At 43.3% G+C, this 26,074-nt stretch overlaps 1 protein-coding gene across 1 annotated transcript; it reads right to left on the bottom strand.

Annotated features, from left to right (window-relative positions):
* Positions 1-1,405: 1,405 nt before the first annotated feature.
* On the bottom strand, positions 1,406-25,394 carry lama4 (laminin, alpha 4). The gene is made up of 38 exons (XM_076084071.1): positions 25,321-25,394; positions 25,142-25,222; positions 24,469-24,683; positions 24,014-24,114; positions 23,357-23,537; positions 22,813-22,896; positions 22,532-22,683; positions 22,144-22,251; positions 21,028-21,139; positions 19,943-20,107; positions 18,977-19,170; positions 15,974-16,090; positions 15,233-15,381; positions 14,354-14,495; positions 14,172-14,265; positions 13,960-14,076; positions 13,103-13,288; positions 12,767-12,906; positions 11,697-11,861; positions 10,052-10,197; positions 9,307-9,469; positions 9,076-9,209; positions 8,201-8,372; positions 7,812-7,943; positions 7,565-7,707; positions 6,884-7,013; positions 6,468-6,605; positions 6,131-6,264; positions 5,681-5,845; positions 5,129-5,282; positions 4,839-5,032; positions 4,519-4,708; positions 4,260-4,415; positions 3,393-3,552; positions 2,763-2,890; positions 2,581-2,674; positions 2,080-2,199; positions 1,406-1,988 (listed from the first exon to the last, which is right to left on the bottom strand). The coding sequence occupies exons 1-38, from the start codon at positions 25,392-25,394 to the stop codon at positions 1,843-1,845; spliced, it is 5,376 nt and encodes a 1,791-aa protein (XP_075940186.1). The 3' UTR covers positions 1,406-1,842.
* Between the last annotated feature and the right edge of the window lie 680 nt (positions 25,395-26,074).

The following is a 26,074-nucleotide window of genomic DNA, read 5'->3' as shown; positions in this document are numbered from 1 at the left end:
GCTGACAAAATGTATGAGTTGCTGAGTTCCTGCTGAATTGCATGGGAAATAAATCACATGTAAAGAGACTACGGCTCACTTTGTTTGGAGAGATCTTACTTGAGAAATCGTGTCCATCATTCATCAGTGAAGGGAGATTGGAGGGGGCAACCACATGAGTCGTAAATATGATTCTAATAACCTCATTGTTTGTTTACGGTTGCAATAATTTTACTGGAAATGAAAGGCTGCAGAATTTCTCAACAGATGAGATGTTGCTACAATCATCTAATAAGTGGGTGACGGACCAAATCATTTTCTCCACCCAGTCACTGTAGAATAGAGACCTATTTCTAAAAAGAATGAATCTGTAATTTGAGATGGGTGCGGTGTGAAACTGTGTTTGTAAAATAGCGTTCAATACAACCACTTGTGATGGGAATGAGGACAATTTTACAGGTAATTTTTGAACAAAAAAGTCACAACGTAGAAGACAATCAATACCACAAATCATAAAAAAATACCAAAAGCTGTAATATTTGATTTTGAAGGGTTCCATTTACACAATCAAAGTCAATGGCCTGTGGAGCATCACCTTCCTAATCGTCTGCAATGGCAGCTTTCTTCATAGAATGAGGTTTTCTTTTCCAAATGTCAAAGTGTAACTTGTTGATGGTCTTTAGCTGGATGAATGCTGAAAGACTTTCCATCTTTGTTGTATAATTATGACCTGAAAAGAGAAAGATCTCTAATTGATCACCTGTCTCATCTTGACTGGCGCTCCTCCATGCTGTTCCATATATTCAAAGTTTCACTTCATTTAGCATGCTTTGTAATATGCACACCTATCATATTGATATAATGGGGATACCGTATGCTGCCACAAGATGGCAGTCATGTATAACTCATAAACCCACCTTTTTTTCAAGTTCAATTGTAAACCAGATGCTTCTGAAAATAAATCTAGAGTCTAAACGGCTCAATATGTAAATTCTTTAGAAGAATATTTCCGCTGAGGAGAGATTGGGAAATGGGCAGCCTTGTTTTATGCTTCTGTTAATCGTAAGCATTGAGCTATTAGCATCATGATAAACGCATTTCCTGAAATTCTCTCCATGGCTGGAAAATAAAAGGAGATTTCCCAATAATATCCATCCACCAACCTTTTATGGATACAAACGGAGCTACTCGCTCTCTGTCTCAGTCTGGAGGTTGTCACAAAGTCATTACACATTGGACTGACTTTGCTATGAATATTCCCTGGGTAAAAGTTTGGCCATTGCAGAACAAATATTACAAATAATTACATACGTATTGTTTACAAATATTTTGAACTGTACATAAAGAAAGATTCTAAACCAACGAAAAGGCCATAAAAACTACATGAAACGTCCTCGTTTTAGCAATCAAAACCCGTACATGGATGTAAAATATGTTTTATTTATCAGAAATAAAACTGTACAAAAAGAAAAGTTTTGAACATGAGCTTGTGCAAAAACAAAAGTGTCATTGTGAGTATAAGGTGGGATGGTGGAACATAAAATGCATTAACATCTTTTATATTATGTAAAAAGTCTAAATCATGGACACACTGTAGGTTCCTCAGGATGGTTGTGAGCCTTTCGTCTTATAAATCTTTACCGGTTATTTTCAAATTTGGGACAATTTGGTCGTATTCTTGGCATGAGACATTATCATGTAAATAAAAAATTAAAAAATACAGAAATAAATGAAAAAATGACAGTAGAAGAGAGAAACAAGGACAAACAGTGACGATACTTCTCTTAATGGTTACGTTGGACAGAGAGCGTTTTGTAACGTATTTGGTCAGTGCTGTATTGGGGATGGTGTGGACGGAAGTGTTCACGCTGCGGGACAGGTTCCAACGCTGACCGCCCCGCTGACCAGAACGGCTTTGCTGAAGCTCACTCGGCTGTGATTGATGGTCAGGTTCCTCACGCAGCCCACGTAGGGCTTCTGGGTGGCGATGCTCTCTGGGAGGAAAAGATCTGAGGAAGGAAGAGTGCGTAGCACGTTTAGAGAGATGTGATGATAGACGAGTACAACGGAGGAAAATCAGAAATCTCTTCCTGGGTTCACCTGGAGCTCCGCCAATGAACACTGGCTTCTTGGTGTTTGTGGAGCCGGGGTCCAGGGGACCCACCACATGGTTGACCTCAGAGTCCACATCCAGCTGGACGACGTTGGCGTCCCGGATCACTGAGATCAAGCAAGGATGGAACGCATCGGTTTAGCCAAAATAAATCCAAACAAGTTTATATAATGAATCCAAATAACTGTGGGTTACTATTAAGAGTATTTAGACTCTTTAATATCATTAGTAATAGTATTTAAAGTATTCAGACACGTTATTTAGGAAAAGTAGCAAAACCACAATGTGAGAAGTCTCAGTTACAAGTAAAATTATTGTATTTCAAAGTTTATTTTGAAATACAATAAGATTAATAAGATACAATAAGATTAAAATCTTTAGAAGTAAAGAAGTGTTTTCATAAAAATATACTGTGCAAATATGACAAAAAGCTTTTGATAATTTTTTATCAAAGTTACCAACTGTAGTTTTAACTAATACATTCTCACCAGTGATTCTGTGCCAGTTGCCGGCACACAGACCCTGTCTCGGCGACACCTTTGTGAAGAACTCATGCGACCCATCGTTCACGAGAACCACCACCTGGAGACACACGCCAACACTGCATCCATACTTTTGAACGGAAAGGTGCATGTTTGATCAACACGATGTGGTTTCTTTTCTTACTTACCGCCCCTTGATGAATGTACATGGTAAAGTAGCCCTCGGCAGTGCGCACATTCAGCAGGACCCCCGATGTCACGCGGGGGCGCACCTCCATCACCAGCTCAAACCTCAGCCCCAGGTCGAATGTTTCATCTGAAGGAGGAGAAGCAGAGCGAGCGAGATGAAGTGAGTTCTGGGGTACCTCATCCGCTCCGGGCCTCACCTCTCTGCCACATTAATCAGCCGGGTTTCTCTGCGGTGCGCGCACGTGTGAAATTACTCTGCTCCTTCAACAGCTGCAGTTTCGGTTCCCAAGTCCCTTGGGGCCTTCCCCACCCCTCCCTCCCATCCTCAGCTCTCCCCTCTCAGCAGAGACACACTTTCACCACAGTTGCACCGAGGGTATCATGTTCCCCCACCCAACCGAACTCTCTCCGTGCACACAGGGATGGTGAGAGACCAGCCGGGGCTTGTGAGCTTTTTTCCACAAGGGAATCTAATGAGCCGCGTAATAACAGATGTTCAATTTCGCAAACAGTTGCCCGATGTAACATACGGGAAGAAAGATTGCACAGAATCAACACTGTGACATCTTTGCATTCATACAAAGCGTAGAATTCCTTTTGTCTCCCATTATCAAACTACTAGAATGTACCTAGCACGACATATCCTCCTTCCTCTGAGAAGTACGTTCCCGCCTCAGAGAGTCCCTCGAAGCACGGGGTGACCCCAAAGGTCTCTGCCCCGGAGGACAGCCACTGTCCGTCAAGCTGAAGGTTCTTCAGGCAGCCGGTGAAGCTGTACGCAGAGTTCCTCTGAAGGGAGACACGCGGAGACGCATATCAGAAGGTGAGATAAACATTATGGGGTTATTCTTCAAACTCACAGGGAGCTGGGTATTTAAGTGATTACAAAGAAAAACTTGAATTCATAACCAATAAAACACATCCTTTTTATAATTTTTCATTTCGAGAATGTAAGAAAGTCTAAATGTCCAGAATAAGGTGGAATTTTTAGTATTAGTGCCAGACATAAGAAATCAGAGGAGGAAGATTATTTATTGATTCATAATAAAGTCGAATTGTTGACAATAAAGTTGAAACAGCATTTTGAGAATAAAGTTGAAATTTTGAGAATAAGTCGAAATGTCGGGAACAGAGTAGAAATAGAGTTTTACTGTTGAAAATGAAGTCGATATGTTAAGAATAAAATGTTGAAATGAAGTAGAATCGTTGAGAATGCTACAACTACCATTAGCGCATATTCTAAAATTTTGACTTTATCCTCGAAATGCAAAATGAAAGAAAATCCTCCTCTCATTTTTCCCCTTTATGCATGTACAGTTTTTTGCAAAGGTTGCCAAAAACATCTATTAATACTGCTCATAAATTACAGAAATTTGTGAGAGGTAACTCTTTTATTCAAAGCTACAGACCGTGATACAAAATCTGTGTGTTTCAAATGACTCATGCAGTGTATGTTTTAATTGTTAAACCTCTTCCACATAAACTTGAATCCATACCTGAATATTCTTTTGGGCCATCTCTGGAGGAACTCCCCCGACGTAGACGGGACTACTGACATGCCAGGAGACGTTTCCTCCCTGAGCTCTGTCTTCCAGCACCGTGAGCCCATCAATTATTAACCGCCCCATACTCCCATCACGGATAAAAACAACCTTCAGCAGGAGAAGAGGAAGTAATCGTCACCGTAGACATTGTTGACACATAACTGAATGCATCCACTCAGTATTGACGGATGGAATAAGTTCATGAACTTACATTGTGCCACACTCCGTCGTTGTATTTCTCCTCGCTCCTGATTTTGACTCTTTGGTCTGCTACGTTGAAGGTGTACACAAGCTTCCCGTGGGCCAGGAAGAGAGCCATGAAGTTGTCCTCTTGGACATCCGATACATAAAAGATGAGGCCAAAGGACGAGTGGGTCTTCAGGGACAAGGAGAAGTGGGACCTGGAAGGTGGTAGGCGCATTAAGTCATGCGTGCAGGCAAAAAAGAAAACCCTTGAAAGAGTGCAGAGTGAGCTTTTCGAAACACACTTAACCTTGAGGTTACTTGTAAAGTGTTCCTCGATTGACGTACCTCTTGGAGAGGGAGTCTGGGAGGTCTGTGTAGTGCTGCCTGCTGTTGGCGATGCCGCCGTAGTGGAAGGCTTTGCGGGTTGCTCTGGGACTTGAGGAGAGGTAGCATGGCTCGTCGTTCAGCTCTAATGGCTCCAGGTCATCGCTCTTCAGTTCCATCAGGCCCAGAGGGAGGCTGGACTTCTCCCTGCTAACCTATGGGAGTATTTGTTGAATGTCAGGATGATGCAGATCATAGCAACTAAATTAAGATCCCCAAGAAAGTCAGTTTTGCAACACTCTTTGTTTTACCTTTTGTGATTGGCCCTGTTTGGCTCTAGAAGTGTGTTCCCTGTGCCTTGACAGCAGAGCAGCAGGGGGGCGCTGGACTGGACAGTCCTGCAGGGACGTCTGGACCTTCTCTGTGTATCGCTGGAAGTCCTCCGGCTCAATGTCCCGGTCCTGTCTACAGAAATACAGGTAGAAGAGTGCTAAACATGTAAGAGAGCTCTCAACACACTAGCATGTCTTCATAGCAACAGACACCATGTCCTTAAGTACTCACAGCCTAATTTGTGAGTCTCTTCCTCCCATGGAGGGATAGAGGGTAAATCCCCTACACTAAACAGCAACAATCCTACAATAAACAATAAAGACCCAAGAACCATATAGGGTTCTTTGACTTGTCCTCATAGAATAGTTCTCTGTGGTTCCAGGTGGAACATTTTATAAAGGTTAGAAAGATCTCAGCGTTGCAGTGTGGAGAGATATGAAGGGGAGGATTTGGCCTCGTGTAACCTGTAGGATAAATCAGTTGCATCCCTTCTTACTTCAGGCTGTCGTGACTGTTCAGTGGGGATCTACCTGTTGATGTAGGCGTAGCTGATGCAGCCTGTGAAGTTCTTGAAGCTGCTGCTCGGCGACCCTCCGTAGTAGAAGGTCTTCACAGCAGAACCTGAGGAGGATCTTGTGGCAGATGACGGACGTTTCTTCTCCTGCTTGTCCTTGTCGTCCACCAACAGCGAATACCTAAGGTGAACAGTTCAACCGGTCAGTTAGTTATTTGTGAAACTTATGGTTATATTGCTGTAGTATAGGCCAAATAAACGAAATCGAAACATACTATAACCAAATAAAATTCCTCTCAAATACAATTTCGAACATGGAGGCTCTAAGAAGAGTTTAACACTCTCCATGTGTCTAACATCATTAATTTGAGAGGAAACAGGATGTAGAGACGGCTGGACTCAAAGCCCAACACTCACAAAAGGCAGCTGTCGGCAGGACGCTGCAGCTGCCAAGTTGAATACTTACTTCTGGTTGTTTACTGAGGCCACTAAGAAGTGTGTCCGTCCGTCATTGTATTGTTTCTTGTGCGATTTAACTCGAGTGCCTCTGGAGTTCAGCACCACGGCTCCATTCTCCAGAGAGATACTGAACTCATCAGACTGAAGTGGGAGAAAATAAGGCAATAGCTATTATATAGCAGCACTATTACAAATTATTACAATGACATCCCAGGTAAAATTCTTGATTGGTCTTTTTATGACTAAATCATACTTGTGCTTATCCTTGTTTGGACCCCAAATCCTTTGAAATTGCACAAACAAATGTCCCCCCCCTGTGTATAAAAACAAAGATGCGTGTATACCCCTTCACTCAGATAGAACAGGAGTCCGCCGGGCTGCAGCGTTCTGAAGTTGAGTCCTCCTTCAAAGCTGTCGAAGGGGGAAATCTTTGCTGTGGATCCCAGGTAGCTCTCTCCGGTGAAATAGGCTTTCCGGGACATCTGTCACGATAAAAACACATCGCACTTTCATCACCCATTACCTTTCACTCTGCGTTCAGCTTACAGTTCAGTAATCCCCCAATGGCAACAGCGTTTGACTCGTCTGAAAGCTGTTTTTACAAGAACAACAGAATATTTGATCTCAAATGAGACTGAAAGTTTGTGTGTTTTACTGATTGTTAGACTGCTCTCGTCATCCGAATTTGAAATTGGTCCTCGGGGGATATATGCTGTGCATTATTGCTGACAGTGTGTGAAGTGGTGGAGGGAGCACTTACAAAGGACTCCTCAGAGCAGCCGCTGCTGATGCCAATGGTGCCAGGCTCCTCCAGCAGATTGAAGTCTTTTTTCTGGAACTGGAAACCTTTCACACAGCCTTTCAGGCCTACGACAGCAGACAGCTCAGGCCTGTGGTGATACACATATTGTCACCATCTTATTGTGAATTTCTAAGCTGCGCTAGTCACGCTATCTATATATAAGACATATTTCATATGCTGGCAAATTGTAAAGTGGTTACTTATATTTAGTCACCTATCTGCCCCAAACATAGGTATAGTTGCAACAAGGAAATCTCTTGACAAACATGAAATGTCACAGGTTGAAACTTGAAATCTGATCTTTCTTTTTAAAACTGTAGTTATAGACTTTTTGGCCTTTTGGAGGCAAAAGAAGTCCACAAGAAACAAAAAAACACACAACCGATTGCTAAAACACATCCGCAATAGCAATTTCATACGGTATTACATGCATGTCAATACTTTGTTGACAGCAGAGAGCAACTGTCCCCTCCAGAGAAGTTGGAAAAATGAAATATGGTGCTCTCTGCTGCCACTTGGGGCTTCCAAAGGGTGATGCCCTAAAAGGTGTTCATTTTTTTCGTCTACACACGAGAAACATACTGTAAATGCAGTTCCTGCTGAAAACAATATGTCTGGTTGCAAGTATATTTGACTCACCTGGATTGGAGAATGCTCGAGGGAGCCCCTCCGATGTAGATATCAGTGAACGGCAGCGTGGTTTTTGGATTCTCCAATGATTTGACGTGGCTCTTGTCCAGCAGTAGGATAACCTTCTTTGACTGATGGTAGATCACTGACACCTGTGCAAACGGCCCAGCAAGACAGTTAAAAAAAATAACATATAACTTAGTCACAAGCTCAAGTTGAAATTGTCCAACAGGCTAAATGAGAAGAGGGAATCTACCTCATGGTATCGCGCATCATTTATTTGCAGCTTCGGTGAGTTACTCTCCATAAGTTGTGGCCCTTTGCTGAAGCCAAAGTTGTACATTAGGCGCAGGAAGCCATCCTTTAACTCTAAAAGGAAGAAATTATCCTGAAAAGAAGACGTTAAAATACATTAGGATTTGCCTGTGACATTTCAGTTACATTGAAAAACTAACTATGTTTCGACAACACAAGTTATTTGTCAGTGTGCACAAGCTCAGGCTGCAGGCTAAATGGCAGTCTGTGTCATACTCTGCCAGCTAATGTATCTTGGCTATCTTTTATACCGGCTATCAACCGTGCGTGACCGAAAATGTACTGAAGAGGTTAAAGATTGAAGCACATTTCAAGAGTCTTTAGACTTACCCCATTGACCATGAGTAAAAGGACACCATTGTTTGCGACAGTTCGCACTGAAATATCAAATCTTGTGACAACACCAAATCTGCCCCTCCTCTCGATATTGTTGATGAGTGCGTAGCCCGTTCCGTCAAACAGGTAGCTGGCAACACGACTCTGGGAAAATGCCAACTTGTACCTGAGAGCAGAAGGAGGAATGGTATTTCCAAACACTCTGTGTGATGTATTCAGAATGCAGAATGTGTCAACATCTCGTTTCGGGATGTATCATTTGTAATTCAACCGGAAAGAAAGTATCAAATGAGAAGGGTGCTTTACCAAATGGGAAAAATAGACAGCTCCTACGGGGGAAAGTGGCAGGTTTTCTAAATGTCAATTGGTTTTGTTAATTTGATGGAAAGCTAATTTGTTAGGGAGTCTGCGTCACTAAAGTACAGTATCAATGGAGCAGCAACATTTAGTTTTAATGGCTGAAAGTGGCAAAGAATGTCTTTCATCACGTTCCCTCTTCGCCTTCTTTGCCTCCGCCATCAAAGGGGCTCTTTTGACGGGTAGAGTTTCCACAGTTAATATTAAACCAGGTTGTTCCACCGTCATTTCCACTGTCTGGGGTTAGCTACTGTAAGCTATTTTATCGTATTGCACGCTATCTTGTCAGTTTCCTCTTATCTCTTTTATTGTGAAAGGTAGGAACAGAAGGAGTACAGCTGTAGCAGGCTGCCGATACCTCTGAAGTCTGCTGTGTGCACTGTACTTGGAATGTGGAGGTGGCAGGGCACATACACAATGTACAGAGTAGGTAGGTAACAAGGATGGGGTCAGTAGGGGCCCAACAGCACATTTTTGCTCGAGGGCCCTAGTCGTGCAAATGTGTACTGTACCTGGAGCACGGCGCTGATGTAACGACATCCATCTTGTGAGCCTCTTTGAAATTGTAAAGACTGATCACGTCGTTGTTCAGCGAACCCAACTCGATGCAGCCCACAAAAGGAGCTAGACTCAGAGGAGGTGGAAGCTGGTTGATTAAAATTAAAAGAAATACAAGTCATCATTTAGGAAAAAACAGATGATTAAATAAGGATTTGTGTGTAAGGAATGCTTGAAGGCATTACCCTGACATCTGCTGGGACACCACCAACAAAGAACACTATATCCTTGGGGTCGATGTCAAACAGCGAGTCAGTGCCTGGAGCTTCGCCTTTCTGGATGAACTTCTGCTCGTCGGTGGAGCTCTGGCTGGGGATGGTCAGGAAGACTTTTCCATGTCTGCCCAGCCTGCAAGCAAAGTGCACAAAGGAGCATGAGTACTCACTGTCATTTTAACGGCCATAACCTGCTGACATATTGTCTTTCAGAGGCTGTAGTGGGCTCAGTTTGAAAGCTAGGGGGGGGGGGGAAATACTTGCATTATGTATTACTACATGACCTAAGGCATTTATTGGTACATTTTGTGTAGGGTAAAACTGGCTTGGCCTCTCGCCTCAAGATATGTTGATGAAAATGGGTTTCATGGGTATCCAGGAGCGGGTAGAATGACCTGTAGTGACCTTTGGGATAATCACAGCCTCATGAAACTTTACAACCACAAACTAAAGGCCTTGTGCAGAGGATGTATGGCTCCTAGGTATATTCACAATAAGAGGGGTTTATGAGCAGTTTCCAGAACAGAAGTGTTCACCATCCAATCGCCGACATTTTCTGTTGATTGCACTGACATATTGAAATGAAAATTCCTTCAAATCATAATTGGTCGAAAATATTTGCTTCTATTAATCACTTGTTTGTGTTAATTGGATGAATCAGTTTGTTCGAGGGATTATTGTATAAAGCCCAAACACTTTCATTAACGGGTGTTACCTCTCCACTTTGACGTAGTTAAAGACTGCGGGCCACTGGCTCACAGGCTTTGAACCCAATGGGATCTCAACATCTTCCCCCCCGAGGTTGTACACGTACACCAGGTTGTCATTCTTGATAGCCAGTCCCATGTAGTCTTTCCTGCCCTGTGAGCAAAAAAAAGCAAGAAAAACCTCCAGGTGAGTTCATACTCTTTCCATTTTCCCATCATGGCCTTTGTTTAGTCATTTTACAACGGGTCACCACTGCTGTATGAGTTCCCAACAGGGAAATGATCATATTCGATGTTATTCAACCTTGGAATATAATGGTTTGACAAACAGAAACATCCTTCATTTGAGGCTACCTATCGTGCTCATGCTGAAGGCATTATTCCACACTGAAAAGCTGGAGACAAACACCACTGCATAGATTTCAGTGGCAGTGAAATCACCAGGGTGAAGTGTGGTTAAAGAGAACAGAGAGGCCCCACTTTGGGTAGCTGCACTGTTACTGTGCCCCGGTGGGTGGGGGCTAACGGTATTTATGCAAATTAACTCCAACTTTGAAGGCATACACATGCACTATTGTAACAGGCGTCTCTTGGAGACCTTTTGAAAGGGCAACTGTGTGCTTTCGAAGCCCGTCATTCCTGCCTCCATGATCACAACAAACTATTCATGTCCATAAGGAGCTCTCTGCCTTTCATCTCTGCCATGGGCCTCTGGGTGCAAGTTTGTGAAGTTTCAGCAGCAGATCTGGGCCACGTACTCACCCTAAAACCTTCTCGCTAACTATTGTAGCAACTATTCAACACAAGCATGGCCTGGGCGTTCACTTTTTTACCACTAGGAATAAGGGTTACAAAAGGGTTCTTCCTGAAGGGCTGAGGTTTTACACAGAACCATTTCATCTTTTTGAAGAAAGAGTTTTTCAAGGGTTTCTTTGTAAGACTAAGGGTTCCATTAAGGGTTCCCTTTTCATCTAAACAACCCTTTTTGGAAAATAGTTCTTCAAGGATTGTTGAAAGCATGGATGTTAAAAGATCCTCCCAGCCCGAACACGCACAACTGTGGACCATGATTGTTGTGGGTTGCGCTGCACCAAATTATCGGCAACCCTTTAGTATCATGAGGTATCTTGGGTTGTAGATGAAACCCTTGGAATATAAAAGGGTTTTTGGTAGAACCCACCAGGTAGGTTCTAGACGAAATCCTTGGTATATAAAAGGTTACTCTGTAGAACTCCCTGGGTGGGTTCTTGTTGGCACCCTTCGAAGGTAGAAAGGTTCTGGACAAAATCTCCGAAGAGGGTTCTGGGTTGAGCGATTACACTACAGAAGTGTTCAATGTAGAACCTCCCATAGGGGGTTCAGGGCGAAACCCTTTACAGATGGCTCTAGGTATAGCCCTTTATGTTGGGTTCTAGACCCTCTGAAAGGGTTCTCCTATGGGGACAAGCCAACAAACCCTATTGGCTCTAGTTTATTTCTTAGAGCGTAGAGTTGGGAGCTAAATGTACATGCCTTGTAGTTCCCCATAAGTGATTTTACTTGATTTAATGGCTCCCATCTGTATCCACTTAGCATCCTGGTATGCATTTGTTTTATAGTAACTGATTACCCCAAATAGCAAAGCAACCACATAGTTTTCCCTGGATTCCTTACATTTCTGTCTCCCAAGTATAAGATGAAACGGTCCTCTATGGGATCCTTGTCAGGGTCCACTCTGATGAACAGGCTGATGGACGTCACTGTCTTCAGGTCTTCCAGGTTGCTGTGAGGATGAACCTCCACTGAGGACTGACCATTGAATTTCATGGACACTTGGACCTGGGGTAGAAAAAAAACAGAATGTCTTAGAGCTTATGGTGACATCAATATCAGTTTGAATGCCATACATTTAAAATTTCAACGCAAAAGTAATGTTTTCAAAATAGGGATGCACTGATCTGACTTTTTCCGTCACAGTACCAATACCTTTCTTTTATGTATAACGTAACATCAGGCTTGACTTAAACATTGCTTTGCTTTCCTAACTTTTTTTGGAGTAAGTTTTGGACTGATATCTGTCTATCGATGTGATCATAACCCTGGATTTTAACAAAGGCTATGCTTGTTTGATGAATAGTGCAAACGTTTATCAACCTCTACAATCCACGCCGTGGTGATCAGATTTCTATATGCACTTGGTGACAGCTGGCTGATGGCTTTGAATGGGAAATGCAATACATGTTTTTCTTTTAATATTTCAAGGAAATAATAGGTGATTAGTGTAGTCTCTGGCGGTAAATAGCAGGAAGTTCACCTATTCTAATTTCACAAATATATTATCCAGAAAGAAGATTAGGGCACAGCCGAAGCTAGGTTGCTTGGCAAGGTAAGTAAATACAATAAATCAAAACACAAACTATTGGTTTTCCTTTGCATATATTTCTTAATGCCATGCTTATTACAACCTGATACATCCATGGTACCGCCTTATACTATTTAGCCAGATGTTTGGCTAACTGCCGCGTAATATTCTCAACATGATGAAACTATTCATAAAGTCCGTCTAACATTTGATCGCGTGGTCACTTATAGTTGACTAATGTATGTAAACCTGCCACAGTATGAGCAGTGGGAACATAGCCTTCAAAACGAGCCAGGTGCTCTCTTTAACTTAAACAAATAGCACTACACCCCTTGATCCTGAATTGACCGTATTGTAGGCATGTTCCGAATGATGAACTCACTTTCTTGGCCACACTCCTGGCTTGAGCTATAAGCTCTCTGATCCTCAGGATGTTGGTGGTCACGTTGTTGACAGGCTTCTTCTCCTCGACCATCTTCAGCCTGTCCAGCAGCTTGGGAACGAGTACATTCAGGTTCTCCACTAAAAAGTACATTGAACGAGAGGAAAACAAGATAATTTAAACGGGATAAAATGTACAAAACAATTTAGGAAACTGAACACAAACGTGGCATTCCAAACAGGGTTAATACATTTTTAAGTCACTGTTTAATGGTGATTTCCTAATGAGGATCTTTAAAATATCCAAGATATGTTCGTGTTGCAGCAGTAATGATACCTGCTTCCCCGGCAGACATGACGGCCTGCTCATAATCAGTTGTGGAGTATTCCTTGTTTCTCATGTTGTTGGCCCACTCCTCCACCTTGGTGCTGATGGGGTTGATGGTTTGAAGGACCTCTGCCGAGCGGTTGAGAGTCCCCTCAGCCACGTTCAAGGTAAACTCCAGTCGCTGTGGTGTTCTGTCTGGAATGGAGGCAGAGGGTGACAGAGAGTAAATTATGATACTCTATGTCAAGGTCTACTTTATTTAGTTGATGGGCCTATAGGAAAGGTGACCTGCTGTCATTAAAACCCAATGTTTAAAATGGTCAACTTGAACTAACTCCAATGTAATCCCATCAACGTCAGTATTAGACGCTCAGAGTAACTAGTATAAAGTTAGGCCGCGTAGGGCGGGTTGGAGGGTAGGGTGGTTGTGTCAAACAAACACATGACTTTCAGACCATTGTTCGTGTCTGATATTGTTGATTTTTCTTACGTCAACTAATGCCAGTTACGTAACAAACACACTTATTTTAGCCCAAACTGCGATGTTTTCCTAAAAACCAAGTAAACCAACGTTGGAAGTTTATTTTGAAAAGCTAGCGGGGTACCTAGAGCGTCATAGTGCCACTGACTGAAGGGTCGGTGTTTGACAAGTTGGGAGTAAGAACGTGCTGGTGAAACAACCCTTTAATAATTCAAACAAAGAAAGAGAAGTCTAACAGGAACTACACTTGCAGTTTCCATCTCCCTCCAGTGTTTGTGCTAAGCTAGGCTAAGCACACCGCTGACTCTTCTTTGCAATGCACACACAGATAGGAAATTAGATTTTCTCATCCATCCGTGGGTTTGACAGCAAAGTATTGTCTTACCTGCATGAATTCCACTGATATCCTCCGCTAATTCTGAAAGTTTCTTGGTGTTTTTATCCATGGTCTCTTTGGTCTCCTCGATGTATTTCAGCTTGTCAATCACCTCAACTTCAACCTCTGTTGGAGGGGGATATGGTAAAAGTCAAAGGGACTTTGGATACATTAACAATGGAAAAAAGAGACAGATATCTCATTCTGTGACAGCCCCATACCTTTTTGTTCAGAATGTAATGAAACAGACTCCTTGAAAACGTTGTCGCTCTGCGTTACCAGGTGCCCAAGCTGCATATTGATCCCGGCGGTGGCCTGAAACACAGAACATATTAAAACAAAGCGGCGGAATTGACAGGTATTACAGTGGATGTGTACTTCGTATTTCTGCGATACAACATACGTCTTCAACTCGTTGGGATAAGCTGAGGGTGGTGAGCGAGGTGATGTTGGCGTCGTCGGTGTATTTCACTATGTTGTTGTAGACGTTGGCGGCACTTATGGCTTTCTGCACAAAGCCATTGGCGTCACTCTCTCTCAGATCCCTGGTGGACACAGGGTGATAGATGTTGCAGTCTAACCCGAGTGTTTCTGTATTGTGTATAACAGCATCAAAAATCCCCAGTGCTCATGGAAATCATATTAAATTAAAGCCGCACCGATCAATATTTTTATATTAACAATGGATCAAATGACTATAGGTGAAAGGGGTCGCTCATATTGACAGACCCGGGAACCGGGTACAAAACAACACTCTTCCAAGTTTTAATCGTTCTTTCATGTCAGCCAGTATTGGCCATGTTGTCCGTTTTGAGGAAGTTTTATCACATTTCCATATAGCTTTTCTAATACAATACTTTAAAATGCATGTAAAAATATGTCAATGGGAACACAGATATTGCTGAACTGGGTGTATGTTCCATCATTACCATTAACACACTGTTTACTTTGAATCGATACTTATATATATTTAAATGTATAAATACTAACTATTGCATGGAAGGTGTCGTAATTTGCACCTGAAAATAGCCCCCCCTCAAATGCACTTTATGCAGATTTCTAAAAAGTACAGTGACCAGTTTTAGAGTTTTACTGAGCTTTCTTTTTAAAAAAGAAAAAAATTAAACTTGAACCTATATTTCATTTTCAAAGGTTTACATTTTCCAGTGCCACAGACAGGACAGAGAAGTCTTGAGAGATGGACTAATGCTTTGTTGCCTTTGCTCTTTCCATGGGTCTGATTATTTGTAACTAATAAGCTGAGCTCAGAAGGGTGTCTCACTCCTCCAAGTCATTGGCCTGTCTGTCCAGCTCGTTGGCGTGCTCGTCGGCCCTCTGCACCAGATCTCTGTCAGCCAGCGAGAGACGCTCGGTCTTCTCCGTCAGCCTTTGGCTGGCGCCATCGATCGGCGCATGGTACATGGTCACATTCTGTGCAGACGTACATGTGCAAACACACGAACACATAGACATGTCATTTACTCATTTATTTACAAGGACGTTCCACCGTTTTGCATTCATGTCCCATTCTTACAATCCCCAATGATCTCTGTAGAGGTGCTTTTCTTAGTTACATCCTCAGAAAGTGATTTTTTTTTTTACTTTAGAGCCAAGCTAACATTGTTACCTCAGGATGATTGTAATTCACAGAGTAACTCAATACAGAGGTACTTGACTGAAAAGGCAGAGCTGTTTGAGAACACAGCTTATTCAATCTCTGGCATCCACAAATTGCTTCCAAATCAAATTGGCTAGTTTTAGATACTGAGAGGGCTGCGTCTCAGGAATCCATTTCATGAATAAATTCAATGCAATCTCTGAGATACTGTGGCCCTATATCTCAGTCTATTAGATTATGAAACATAACCCCCCTCCCCACTCAGTGAGCCATAAAGAAAACCTGAGCATCTTTGGACAGCAGGAACCCAGAGATTTTTTCCATTTTAACAACCGACCTCTGCTTATGAGACCACAATGGGTCCCTCCTGACCGTCATAGGTCCTCGCAGTCATGTAGGCCTCACCTGCACCATGGCATCCACCTCAGCCACTGTCCTCTCTGTTTCAGAGATGGAGCCGCTGGCTATTCCCAGCGTATCGTTGACAGCGGCGTGGTCCTCTGTCAGCATCTGCTGCTTCGCCTGGTGACACAAGGAAATAAACATGATCAAATGTAGCCACAATTCAAGCTTCAGAACTAGGATACACTAGAGATCCATATGAAATGAGAAGGGGGATCTCCACGTTGCAAATACAAGTTTAGGGCCTTGACCACCTTGAAACACTATCTTTGTCTATCTTTTATTCTTGTCATTTAGGCAAAAACACTTTTTCCGGTTTCTTGCTGAGAGTGAGATAAGAAGATCGATGTCACTCTAACACCTGTGTGTTAAGTTTGGAGCTAGAGCTGAGAGGCGATTAGCTTAGCTTAGCATGAAGACTGGAAGCAATGTGAAATAGCTAGCCTGGCTAGCCTGCTTCCAGTCTTTATGCTAAGCTAGGCTAATCACCTCCTGGTTCCAGCTCCTTATTCAACACACCAGCCTGGTCTCCTATAAAGTACGTTCCCATGCAATTAAACAACATTGTCAATTCTGTTCCGAAGGAAACGTATTTTCTCCCAAATGACGTTTTGTTTTTGATGTTTCACGAATACGTTTCTAATCATAGTCTGCAGAAGTCCGTGCAGGGACGAGGTCCGGGTGGGTCAAACAGACACAGGACTTTCACCCAGGAGACTGTCGTTCATGTCCCGTGTGGAACCAAAAGTCAACATTTACTTATTGTAATTTACGTCCGTTACTTAAATAACATAACAGACGTACTTATTTTAAGCCAAACCATTACTAAATCCAACCAAGTAGTTTTGTTGCATTTTTGTTTTGATTTGATTAAATTGACCACGCTAATCACGTGTTTAAAACTGCGACCGTAATCCGTGAGAAAATACGGTTCCCTTGACTCGTAATTGAGAATGCAGTTGTATGGGATTGTAGCTTCAAATTTAAGTTTGTATTTAACTTTTTTCTGCTGATTTGTGGGCTAACATTTTACTTGTATTACTAATTAATTCCCAAGTGGAAAAACTGTGATATTGGAGCGTCTTAGTGGCCTAGTTAACAATACAACCGTAACGTCCTCAATTCTATTCCAGTCTGGGACTTTTGTTGCATGTTTGGTCCCTCTCTTAATAAATAAATAAAAGATATAACTGCCCAGATATAGGTTAAGTAGCTTTTATAGTGCTTACTATTATATCGTGCTTAATACTAATTTCATGTGGTTGTTGGAGATAATAGATTACAGTACCCACACCCCACCTTTAATGTGACTGCATGACAGAGTATGGCACAAGGGTGTGATCGTTTGATTGGCCGTGTAGTGGAAAGCCGGCAGTGTGCACACTGTGCAGCTGGTGTCTACCGGTCTGTGCTGAAGCTAGGAGGAACCCCGGATTAGTAGAGGCTCCATGTTTGGTTAGTGCACCATTCACGGCATTGATTTACAGCAGGGACCCTGATCATGGAGATCCCCACTCCTGATTACACTCACGCAACTAAAAATACACAAACACAGGGCTGGGGAAATATTTCCATTTATGTCCACCCTGACGGGTTTGTTCTGCGCTACTACTACTACTACTACTACTACTACTACTACTACTACTAATACTACGTTATTCCCAAAAGTAAGTAAGATAATTAAGTAACTATTCTGCTGTTGGCCTACTATTCAACTGTATTACGTCAATTGTGAAGACAAAATTTACTTTATTAGTTGGGGATTTGCAATTATGGCAGAATATCATGCATGGATTCAAATGGAGAAGATTTGTCAGTTTAACATTCATTCTGTGAACTCTACTCCAGCATAGTATGACAAAAATAGGTCTCCAGATTAGCAATGCTGTTTATGCCAGATTCCCAGCCTGCGTATGTATGTTTATGTAACTTAAAAATGGTAACATCGGACAATCTTTGCTTGTTTTTAGGGAGCAGGAGTGACAATCTCAACATTTGTTGTGTTCTGAATGATGGAAGACAGTTGGATACAAATTAGATACAAAGTAGGATGGAGCATCTACAGGATGATTTACTTTTTTTCTTTGGCAACTATGATGTTTTTCCAAAGTGAAGTACAGATTTGTAGGCATGGCTTGAAAAATAGTGCATAGAGCTGCCGTTAATGGGAAACAAATTAACCATGGGGGGGGGGCCTCAAACCCCAATAGATTTGGGCTGAACCCCAAATTTTTCCAATCTGCGTGAATGCACGACTACATATCTTTCTATATGCTGTATCTATTTGATATATAGTATACAGCACTATATACTGAAGAACGTTTGCTGAGCAGTGTAAAAACCTTTCAGCGTTTTGGTTTTCACCCTCGGAGTTGGGATAAGATGAATCTTCTCTGTACAGTAATGATTCTTCTGTATCACAAGGGAATAAAGTCATTTTCTGTATGTAGGCTCTGGATTCTATCATGGGGAAAACTAATTGTATTGCGGCATTGCTGCTCCCCCTGTGCGGGCCTCCTCCTAATGTAACAGCCCAAAGCTCCCACAGATGGTTTTGTGTTTCTGTTCTCGGCACTTAAATACCACCAGTAATAGACTTCTCTGACATGCCTGGCAGACAACAAGCAGAGCTCTCTCTCTCTCTCTCTCTCTCTCTCTCTCTCTCTCTCTCTCTCTCTCTCTCTCTCTCTCTCTCTCTCGGCCTTTAAGGACAAGCTCTACTTGTGTCTTTTCAGGCCAGGGAGGTGCCTCGTTGTGATTGAGCGCAACTCAACATTGTTTGTAACATTGTGAGAGGAGATAAAGCAGACGGCACTTAGAGGAGGAACTCCGTGCCAACACGCTACCTTACGACGGGGGGAGGAACGACTGTGGGCTCTTTAGCAGGACTGTCTACTAATGCATCCGTCCATACTGACAGATGCAGAAAGACAGAGTGTTGGAGGAGAGATGAGAGAGGGGAGTAGTGCTCAGCAGGAGCCTGATGGGGTGGTCATGGGAAATCACCTCATTCCTCCGGAATTTGAGGGTGCTGGCTCTGTTCATGTCCTCCGTCTCCTGGACGGTGCCGGCTGCTTTCTGCAGAAAGCCCTGAGCGTCCGACAGCTTGGCGGAGAAGCGGGACAGGATCTCCTTGACAGGTGGGAGGCGGCCGTCTGTGACCATCAACTTCTTCTCCAACTGACGGGTACGCCTCAGCACTGGAAACACAACCCGGAAACACGAGGCATGAATGAATTTCAACGACTAACTACTAGTTTTACTAGTTTGGTCTGCTGTAATTTATTTTAAGTGCTAATTGGTTGTGTTACTGTTACTGTGGGGGTTCTCCACAAGGACATTTTGGGTATCAATTTTAATGCACCAATTTATGGTGGAAATGTCTTGATTAATGTGACACCAAATACAGGCGGCGGGTGACAATTTAAAGATCGTTTAACGTTATCTCTGTTGAGTCAGCCCAAATGTAGGCATGATTTACTCTTCTCTTCTCTTTTGTGTCTTTTCTTTGGGGAAGTAACCTCTTTAAATGTGCATGTGGGACCTATTCACCTCAGTGATACATTCATTCATTTGAACTAATGTATAAACCCTTTCACTTAAAGTCAGAATAACTGAAGCACACTCATCAGCTCTCGCCTCCTCCACGTCTGGCACTAGGTACGATATTTGCACGTGACGTGAGCTTTCAGATAGACCCTTACTTTTAGCCAATCAAATGCCAGCATGCTAGTTTGCCTCTCAGACGTACAGTAGCCTCTGGGAGGGCATTGGTAGGGATAATTCTGTCCTCCCAAAATATTGTTAGGGACATGTCCCCACCGTCCATATTCAAACTAGCGCTCTGTTATTTTGATACAATTTCGTGAGTGCGACTCATTGCCATAAGATAAAATAATCAGTATGTTGAGCCTGTCTCTGCCTGCGTTTGCTCTCTGGTCATTTTGAGAACTGCCGTAAATATCTCCTCACAGTCATGGGCTTCCGTGGACTCGTCAGTGGCGATGGGCTCCCGTGGGGACAGATCCAGTGTCCTCATCCAGGTCACCATTCCCTGGGCCTGCTCAGTGTTCCGCCTGGCCGCCTCTGGATCCACATCCTGGTGAACACTGTACAGCTCCCAGTCATGGATCATCTCTGTGCACAAACGTTAACACACACACATATGAGTTAGGAACCTAAATACATATGTAAGTGACCCAGATTGCAAGTGCAGACTAAGAGGTCAAATGGTTTTATAAAATTCAGCACACTTAAGAGACTGTATATTTAGGGCCCTATCTTACACCCAGCGCAAACTGTCCCTGCTAGTTTCAGACGGTTGCAGTTGTTTTTTTCACGTTGTAAAAGTAGCAAATATACTTGCACCCATGGTCTTAAAATGAGGTGTGGTCAGGAGCTTTGTTGGCACATTGCTATCTTGAGGCAGCAGAAAGAGATTGTGCCTTTGACCTATAAAAACGTAGTCTAAAGTCAATGTGCACAGCATTGTCCTGCTATTTAAATGGCACATTATTCAGATAGTAAGGCAGGTTCACAATGGATATTTTGAGGGTCAAACTCTCCATTTCCTGCATTCTGGGGACATTTCATGCACCAATTTATGGTGAAAATGTTTTTACACCTCACGTAGACCCCTTTCGTAAACCCCTCTGTGTGCGAGTGTAGACTTAGGCTACTTCCAGGTTCAGTATTTCTGCATAGTTGCAGATAAAAATCAGCTAATATTATTAGTATCATACTATTTGTAGAATGATATTCCAGTGGTGCCTGAGTAGGATTGTTTCTAACTCGTGTGATCCAAACATTTTATCTAATCTGATTCTCAGATTGCGCCATTTAACTAGCAAAGCTGGAGTTGGTCCGCCCTGATTGCGCTTGCGTTATGCACTTAAGGCCATGCACTATAATGTGTTTAAAATGACTGTATGCACCCTGCAAAATCAACTCCCAAAGACAAGTCAGTAACTTTTTAATTCTCTCCAGTAGGACAACTTCATGATTGCAGACAACGCATGAGACACTAATAGGACTAAAAGACCAGAGCCGCTTGGTACCTTCAATGCGTAGGTTGAGGTCAGTGAGGTTTATGCTGAGCAGCTCAGCCAGGGTCAAGGTCTCCAGCGTGTCGGTATCCAGCTTGTTCCCCAGAGTCTTCACCACACTCTCCTGGAAAACCACCACACAAACTAATCAATGACACATCGATCAGCGGGTGAAGTCACTACTCGGCTATGTTATGTTGTGTAAATTATGCATCGGATCTGATTGGCATAATGTATAGAAGGGTATGGATATGAGGAAAAGCAGTTTGAAGCAACTTTAGTGGAATTATGAGTACAGTACAGTAGTTAATCTGATGCACAAGGTAAGAACTGATGCAAAATGTATTTCAATGGGGCAAATAACACTGAGAAGTTGCTCTGATGTCCTAAAACTGCTATAAAGCTGCATGTACGAACATTATGTTCCACTTTCACAGAGGTAAATCTGAACCATCAGCCCTGGTCACAACTACAACACATTCATTCATTTTAAGATTTTCATCCCTTTAAATACCAGTTTGTTTACATAATGCCACTCTTGGTTTTTTATATGAAAAAAACCACAAAACTAAATTATTTTCTGTATATTAAATGGGATTATTTTTTGCAGTCTAAGATATGTCAATGATTAGCAACAACAATTATTTTGACCCATTCCATCAAACAATGCTCCATAATACAGCAGCAATGCCTCTAATGGAAACTAGGAAATAGCATGTATTCACCGCTCTAGGGCAAACAAGAGAAAATGCTTCAAAACTACAATTTTGAAGCCGGGGCTCTGGATTGAAAGCCTGATATCATAGAACGCATGATTTTATACTGTCATGGCTGTGTGATCAAAATAGATTTTTGATGTGTTTTCAATTGGGACATTGAGTGTCTGTATATTGGCAACAATGTTTACTATAGACTTATTATAAGAGTGGGGTTTGGACTCCCCCACCCCCTTCTTCCAAAACAAAACCTGACACCCTACCAAAATATATACCATATGCATTTATACATGCAAAGTGATTGAAAAATCGATAAAATGCACAATGGTTAAACTTCTTTAGCCTTTTAAATTCCAGAAACTTCACTTAAATGGTTGAAGTGATTTAAATGAAAGATGATGGCTTTGCTCACCGACTCTCCCAGCTGTTTGATGTCCACCACCACGGTGTCTGTGACCTTCTCCAGCTCCCCAGTCTGGGGCTTCAGAGAGGACCTGTTTCTCCAGCCTTGAAACTGAGCCTAACAGCAAAGCAGATGAAATCATTCATCAGACCGGCTCATTGTGGTGTAAAGTACATGTCAAGGAAAAGGAAAGTTACACTGTTACACTGCTGATCTGTGCATCTGTGCGTAGCTCCACTAGCTAGTCGCTAACATTGTCTCTCATTTAGTGCTGGGGAGGTAATGTACAGTCAGAGCTGGTTTGCTAAAAACAGCTGCATGCTTAACTTGTCTTTTAATGCATGTTGTATTTTTCTTGCATTTACATCTGCATTTGTTCTTCCACGTGTGTCCGTACCTGCAGTTGTTGAGCGGTATAGTTGTAGTATTTGAGCCTGTCGTTGGCAGCAGCGCCGGTGGAGATGTTCAGCACTGCGACTTTCAGCTGGTCCAGCGTTTTATTGGACACCCGCAAGTCCCCGATCAGATGCCAAATGCACTCATCGCAACCTAAAAACCAAAGAGAAATGCATTACAGCAGAGTTGCAATTATGCTATAACTTCAAACAGTTTTTGTCTTTTGCTCTTTTCCAAAATGCTGCAGTGGAGTCTCTGCTACGGGTTGTTAAGTCCACTTACTGATGTTGCACAGGTTGACTGTTGCAGCCTCTGGCAGGCACTCTCCTGTGTGCATATCACAGTGGCCGCTCTCACAGTCACACTCTGTGAAACCCCCACCCAAAAAAACAGATGCACTTCATCATCGAGTGTAAGCCAGAAAACCTACGTTTTTGATCAGCTGGAAACAGGTCAGTGCAGTTATCAAGCATACAGTATGTAAAGACCCACAGATGGGAATTTGGCTTGAGGCCGCACATCTGTCTTGTGGCGTCTCTTGTGTGGGATTGTGTTTGCAGCTGTGTGTGCGTATGTGTGCGTATATAGATTCGGGCCGCATGGTGATGTCAGCTAGCTCTCAGCAGAGAGTCTCCGGCCACAGGGTCGCCGCTCTCGGCAGATGCTGCTCTGACATCATGCGCACTACTGTGGTAGTAGGGTGTGGGAACATGAGCACTCAACGCAGCCTTTTCCTCTGGGAGTGTTATCTGCATTGAATGTTTTGGCAAATGCTCTTTTATTTTTTTCACGATTTGACATGCTGTATGACGGACGGATAACTTACTCTGGCAGCCGGCGGGGCTGTAGTCCCAGTAGCCTGGGAGGCAGCGCTCGCAGTAACGACCTCCGGCCCCCGGGCGGCACGGACAGCTGTGGGTGAGGGGATGGCAGGTGGAGCGAATGGAAGCTGGCCCACATTCGCACCTCCGGCAGCCCTGACAGCTGGAGAAACCAAAGTAGCCCTCCTAGATTACACGAGTGAAACAACACTGTTAGAGTCCGGTATCTGGCTGCTCATGTTCATTCAGAAACATTGTGCATCAATTAAAGGAGGATTCCGGGTCTTATTTATATCAGACAGGTTGTCACAAACCTGTTTAGCCAAATTATAGGTACTATTTTATTTGGAAATTGAAATCAGGTGAGCGCACCACGTTGAGAAACCTTATTCAAATTTGTATCAGGAAATCAGCCTGTGTCTTCTCTCCTTAATTAATAATGCCCATAAATCATTTTGGCTAACTGTCTGACTGATCGTGTGTTTCTTGCCCCATTGATCTTCTTTTTAACTATATTGCTGCGATAATGTTAATATTACCGATAGGCATGAATGCCAAAACCATGAAAAAAAACAAAAACCCGCGCAGTTAAAAAACCTTTAACCTCCTGGATGTCTCCCAGAAGAAATGACGTAGGACCAGAGTCACGCGGTTCCTCTCACCTCACATTGGTCACAGAGTCGTCCGGTGACACCCGGCTTGCAGTGGCACATTCCTTTCCTGTCGTCGCATGAAGAGGTGCCGCATTCATTGCACTCGCACTCTGCGACAGACACAGGGCACATTCAACGATGAGAACGTTAGAGGTCAGATGATGTCACAAGGAGAGGGTTATTTTAGGACTTGCAGGGCCTCCAAAGAGGCATGCGGTAATCCTTGATCCTGACTTGTCACCTTGTCGTATCTTTTCCACTGAACGGCTTCAGGATGACATACACACCACAAAGTACATTATATGCCAGCAGTAGAGTTGTTCAGCTTCCATAGAACATTAAGTAACAGCGATACCTTCACTGAAGCATAACTTTTGAGCAATGGAAGCTCCCCTGAACATCACGAGTCTATCAAGCACGGATCAAACATATCTCGGACGAACGAGTCAACTCGTCGCTCCCACCTCTGCAGTTCTTGGCGTTGATGGCGTCGCCGTAGAAACCCGGGGCACACCTCTCGCAGTTGGCGCCGGCGGTGTTTCCCCAGCAGTGCTGGCAGTGGCCCGTCACGTTGTGGCACTCGTTGAAGATCAGGTTGGGGTCGGAGTTGCTGTTGCAGTCGCATCGCTTACAGGAATTACCGATCGCCATGGGGTTGCCATAGAAGCCTGGAGCACACCTGGATGAGAAAGACAGCAGGGTGAGCGACAATACCACTGCCTGTAACAATGGACAGGGTCATGAAAAATCCACCGATTCTCTTTGATTTTTCGGTGCATGCCAGGATTTCTTACGGGATGTTTTTGTTTTGTTTTCCATTATGACTTTAAAGGTGCTAAATTCTGTTTTCACCATTTGCGCTGTTAGCCTCTAGCCGACCGGCTCAGCCGTCGCCATGTTGAGAGCCGTGTGGAGGCAATCCCTACTATCATAGATATGTTCTGAATTTCAAATTTGGCATCTTAAAATGATCCACAGACAAGGCGCAACTTGTTCAGCTGACTGCTTGAATGCTTTTCATACTGTCATGAGGTTCTGCTTACCTCAGTCAGTAATCTGTAGTTTTGATTGACTGTGCACAGACGTTTGATTTATATAACTTCTTGATTGGTTGTTCAAAACCTCGTCAGCACTGACCTCTCACAGACATGTCCAGCGTAGCCCTCTTGGCACTTGCACCGCAGTGGGCCACCTCCTTTGTCACAGCGCACTGCGAAGCTGGCCGGGAAACACAGGGGGAAAGTATTGTCAGAGATTACCCACCGCTTGCCAACGCCCAGTCTTGCGTCTGCAGGATTATGAACAGACCGGCTTACTTATTGGAGGGGACGGAGAGGGGGCAGGCGCAGGGTCGGCAGGTGTGGCGTCCGTCCAGGCTGCGAGCCAGCATGTAGCCATGGTCACACATTTCACAGAAATCACCTGTACTGTGGTCCTTGCACTTCTGAAAGGGAGGATGTTAAAAGCAGTATTAAAAAGATCTACTGGTTATGGGTATGGAAATGAAGTGAACGGACGTGATTTGTTCACTCTGACACAGAGAGAATCAACGTGGGGGACACTTACTCTACAAACGCCAGTGATGTCGTCGCAGTAGTCCGCGTGGCCTTTGCAGTTACATGGCAGGCATATGTTTTGCTCACTCAGGAAAAATCCCTTTGCACACACCTGCAGTGGGAACAGAAAATACTCACTTACAAATGTATCAATCGCAAAGATTTTCATTGAAATAAATGTCTGTTAAGTCACTATATTTTGCCAAAGGAGGCAACACAATGGTGATACGAATTGGTTGTCTGCGGCAACATTCCGGGAAAAGAATTGTTAAAATTGCGTTTTCCATCACAAACCAGTCGTTGGTCTTCCAGAGAGGGTAGGCGATAACGCTACATACTCGCTCTCTACTCACGTGTATGTGAAACAGCGCTGATTTTTTCTTATCTCTGCTGCGTGTGCATGAAGCAGCGTGGAAATCATTTTTTTCCTGCATTTTTTTGCGATTTTATTTCAGAAAATGTATTTAACGCGACAAACAGCAACGACACATTCCGAGCATTCGGCCTGTTCTGA

The sequence above is a fragment of the Anarhichas minor genome, unplaced genomic scaffold, assembly GCF_050575085.1.
Source record: "Anarhichas minor isolate MPS153535 unplaced genomic scaffold, ASM5057508v1 ptg000136l, whole genome shotgun sequence".
Classification (NCBI taxonomy): domain Eukaryota; kingdom Metazoa; phylum Chordata; class Actinopteri; order Perciformes; family Anarhichadidae; genus Anarhichas; species Anarhichas minor.
This window is presented reverse-complemented; position numbering and strand designations above follow the sequence as displayed.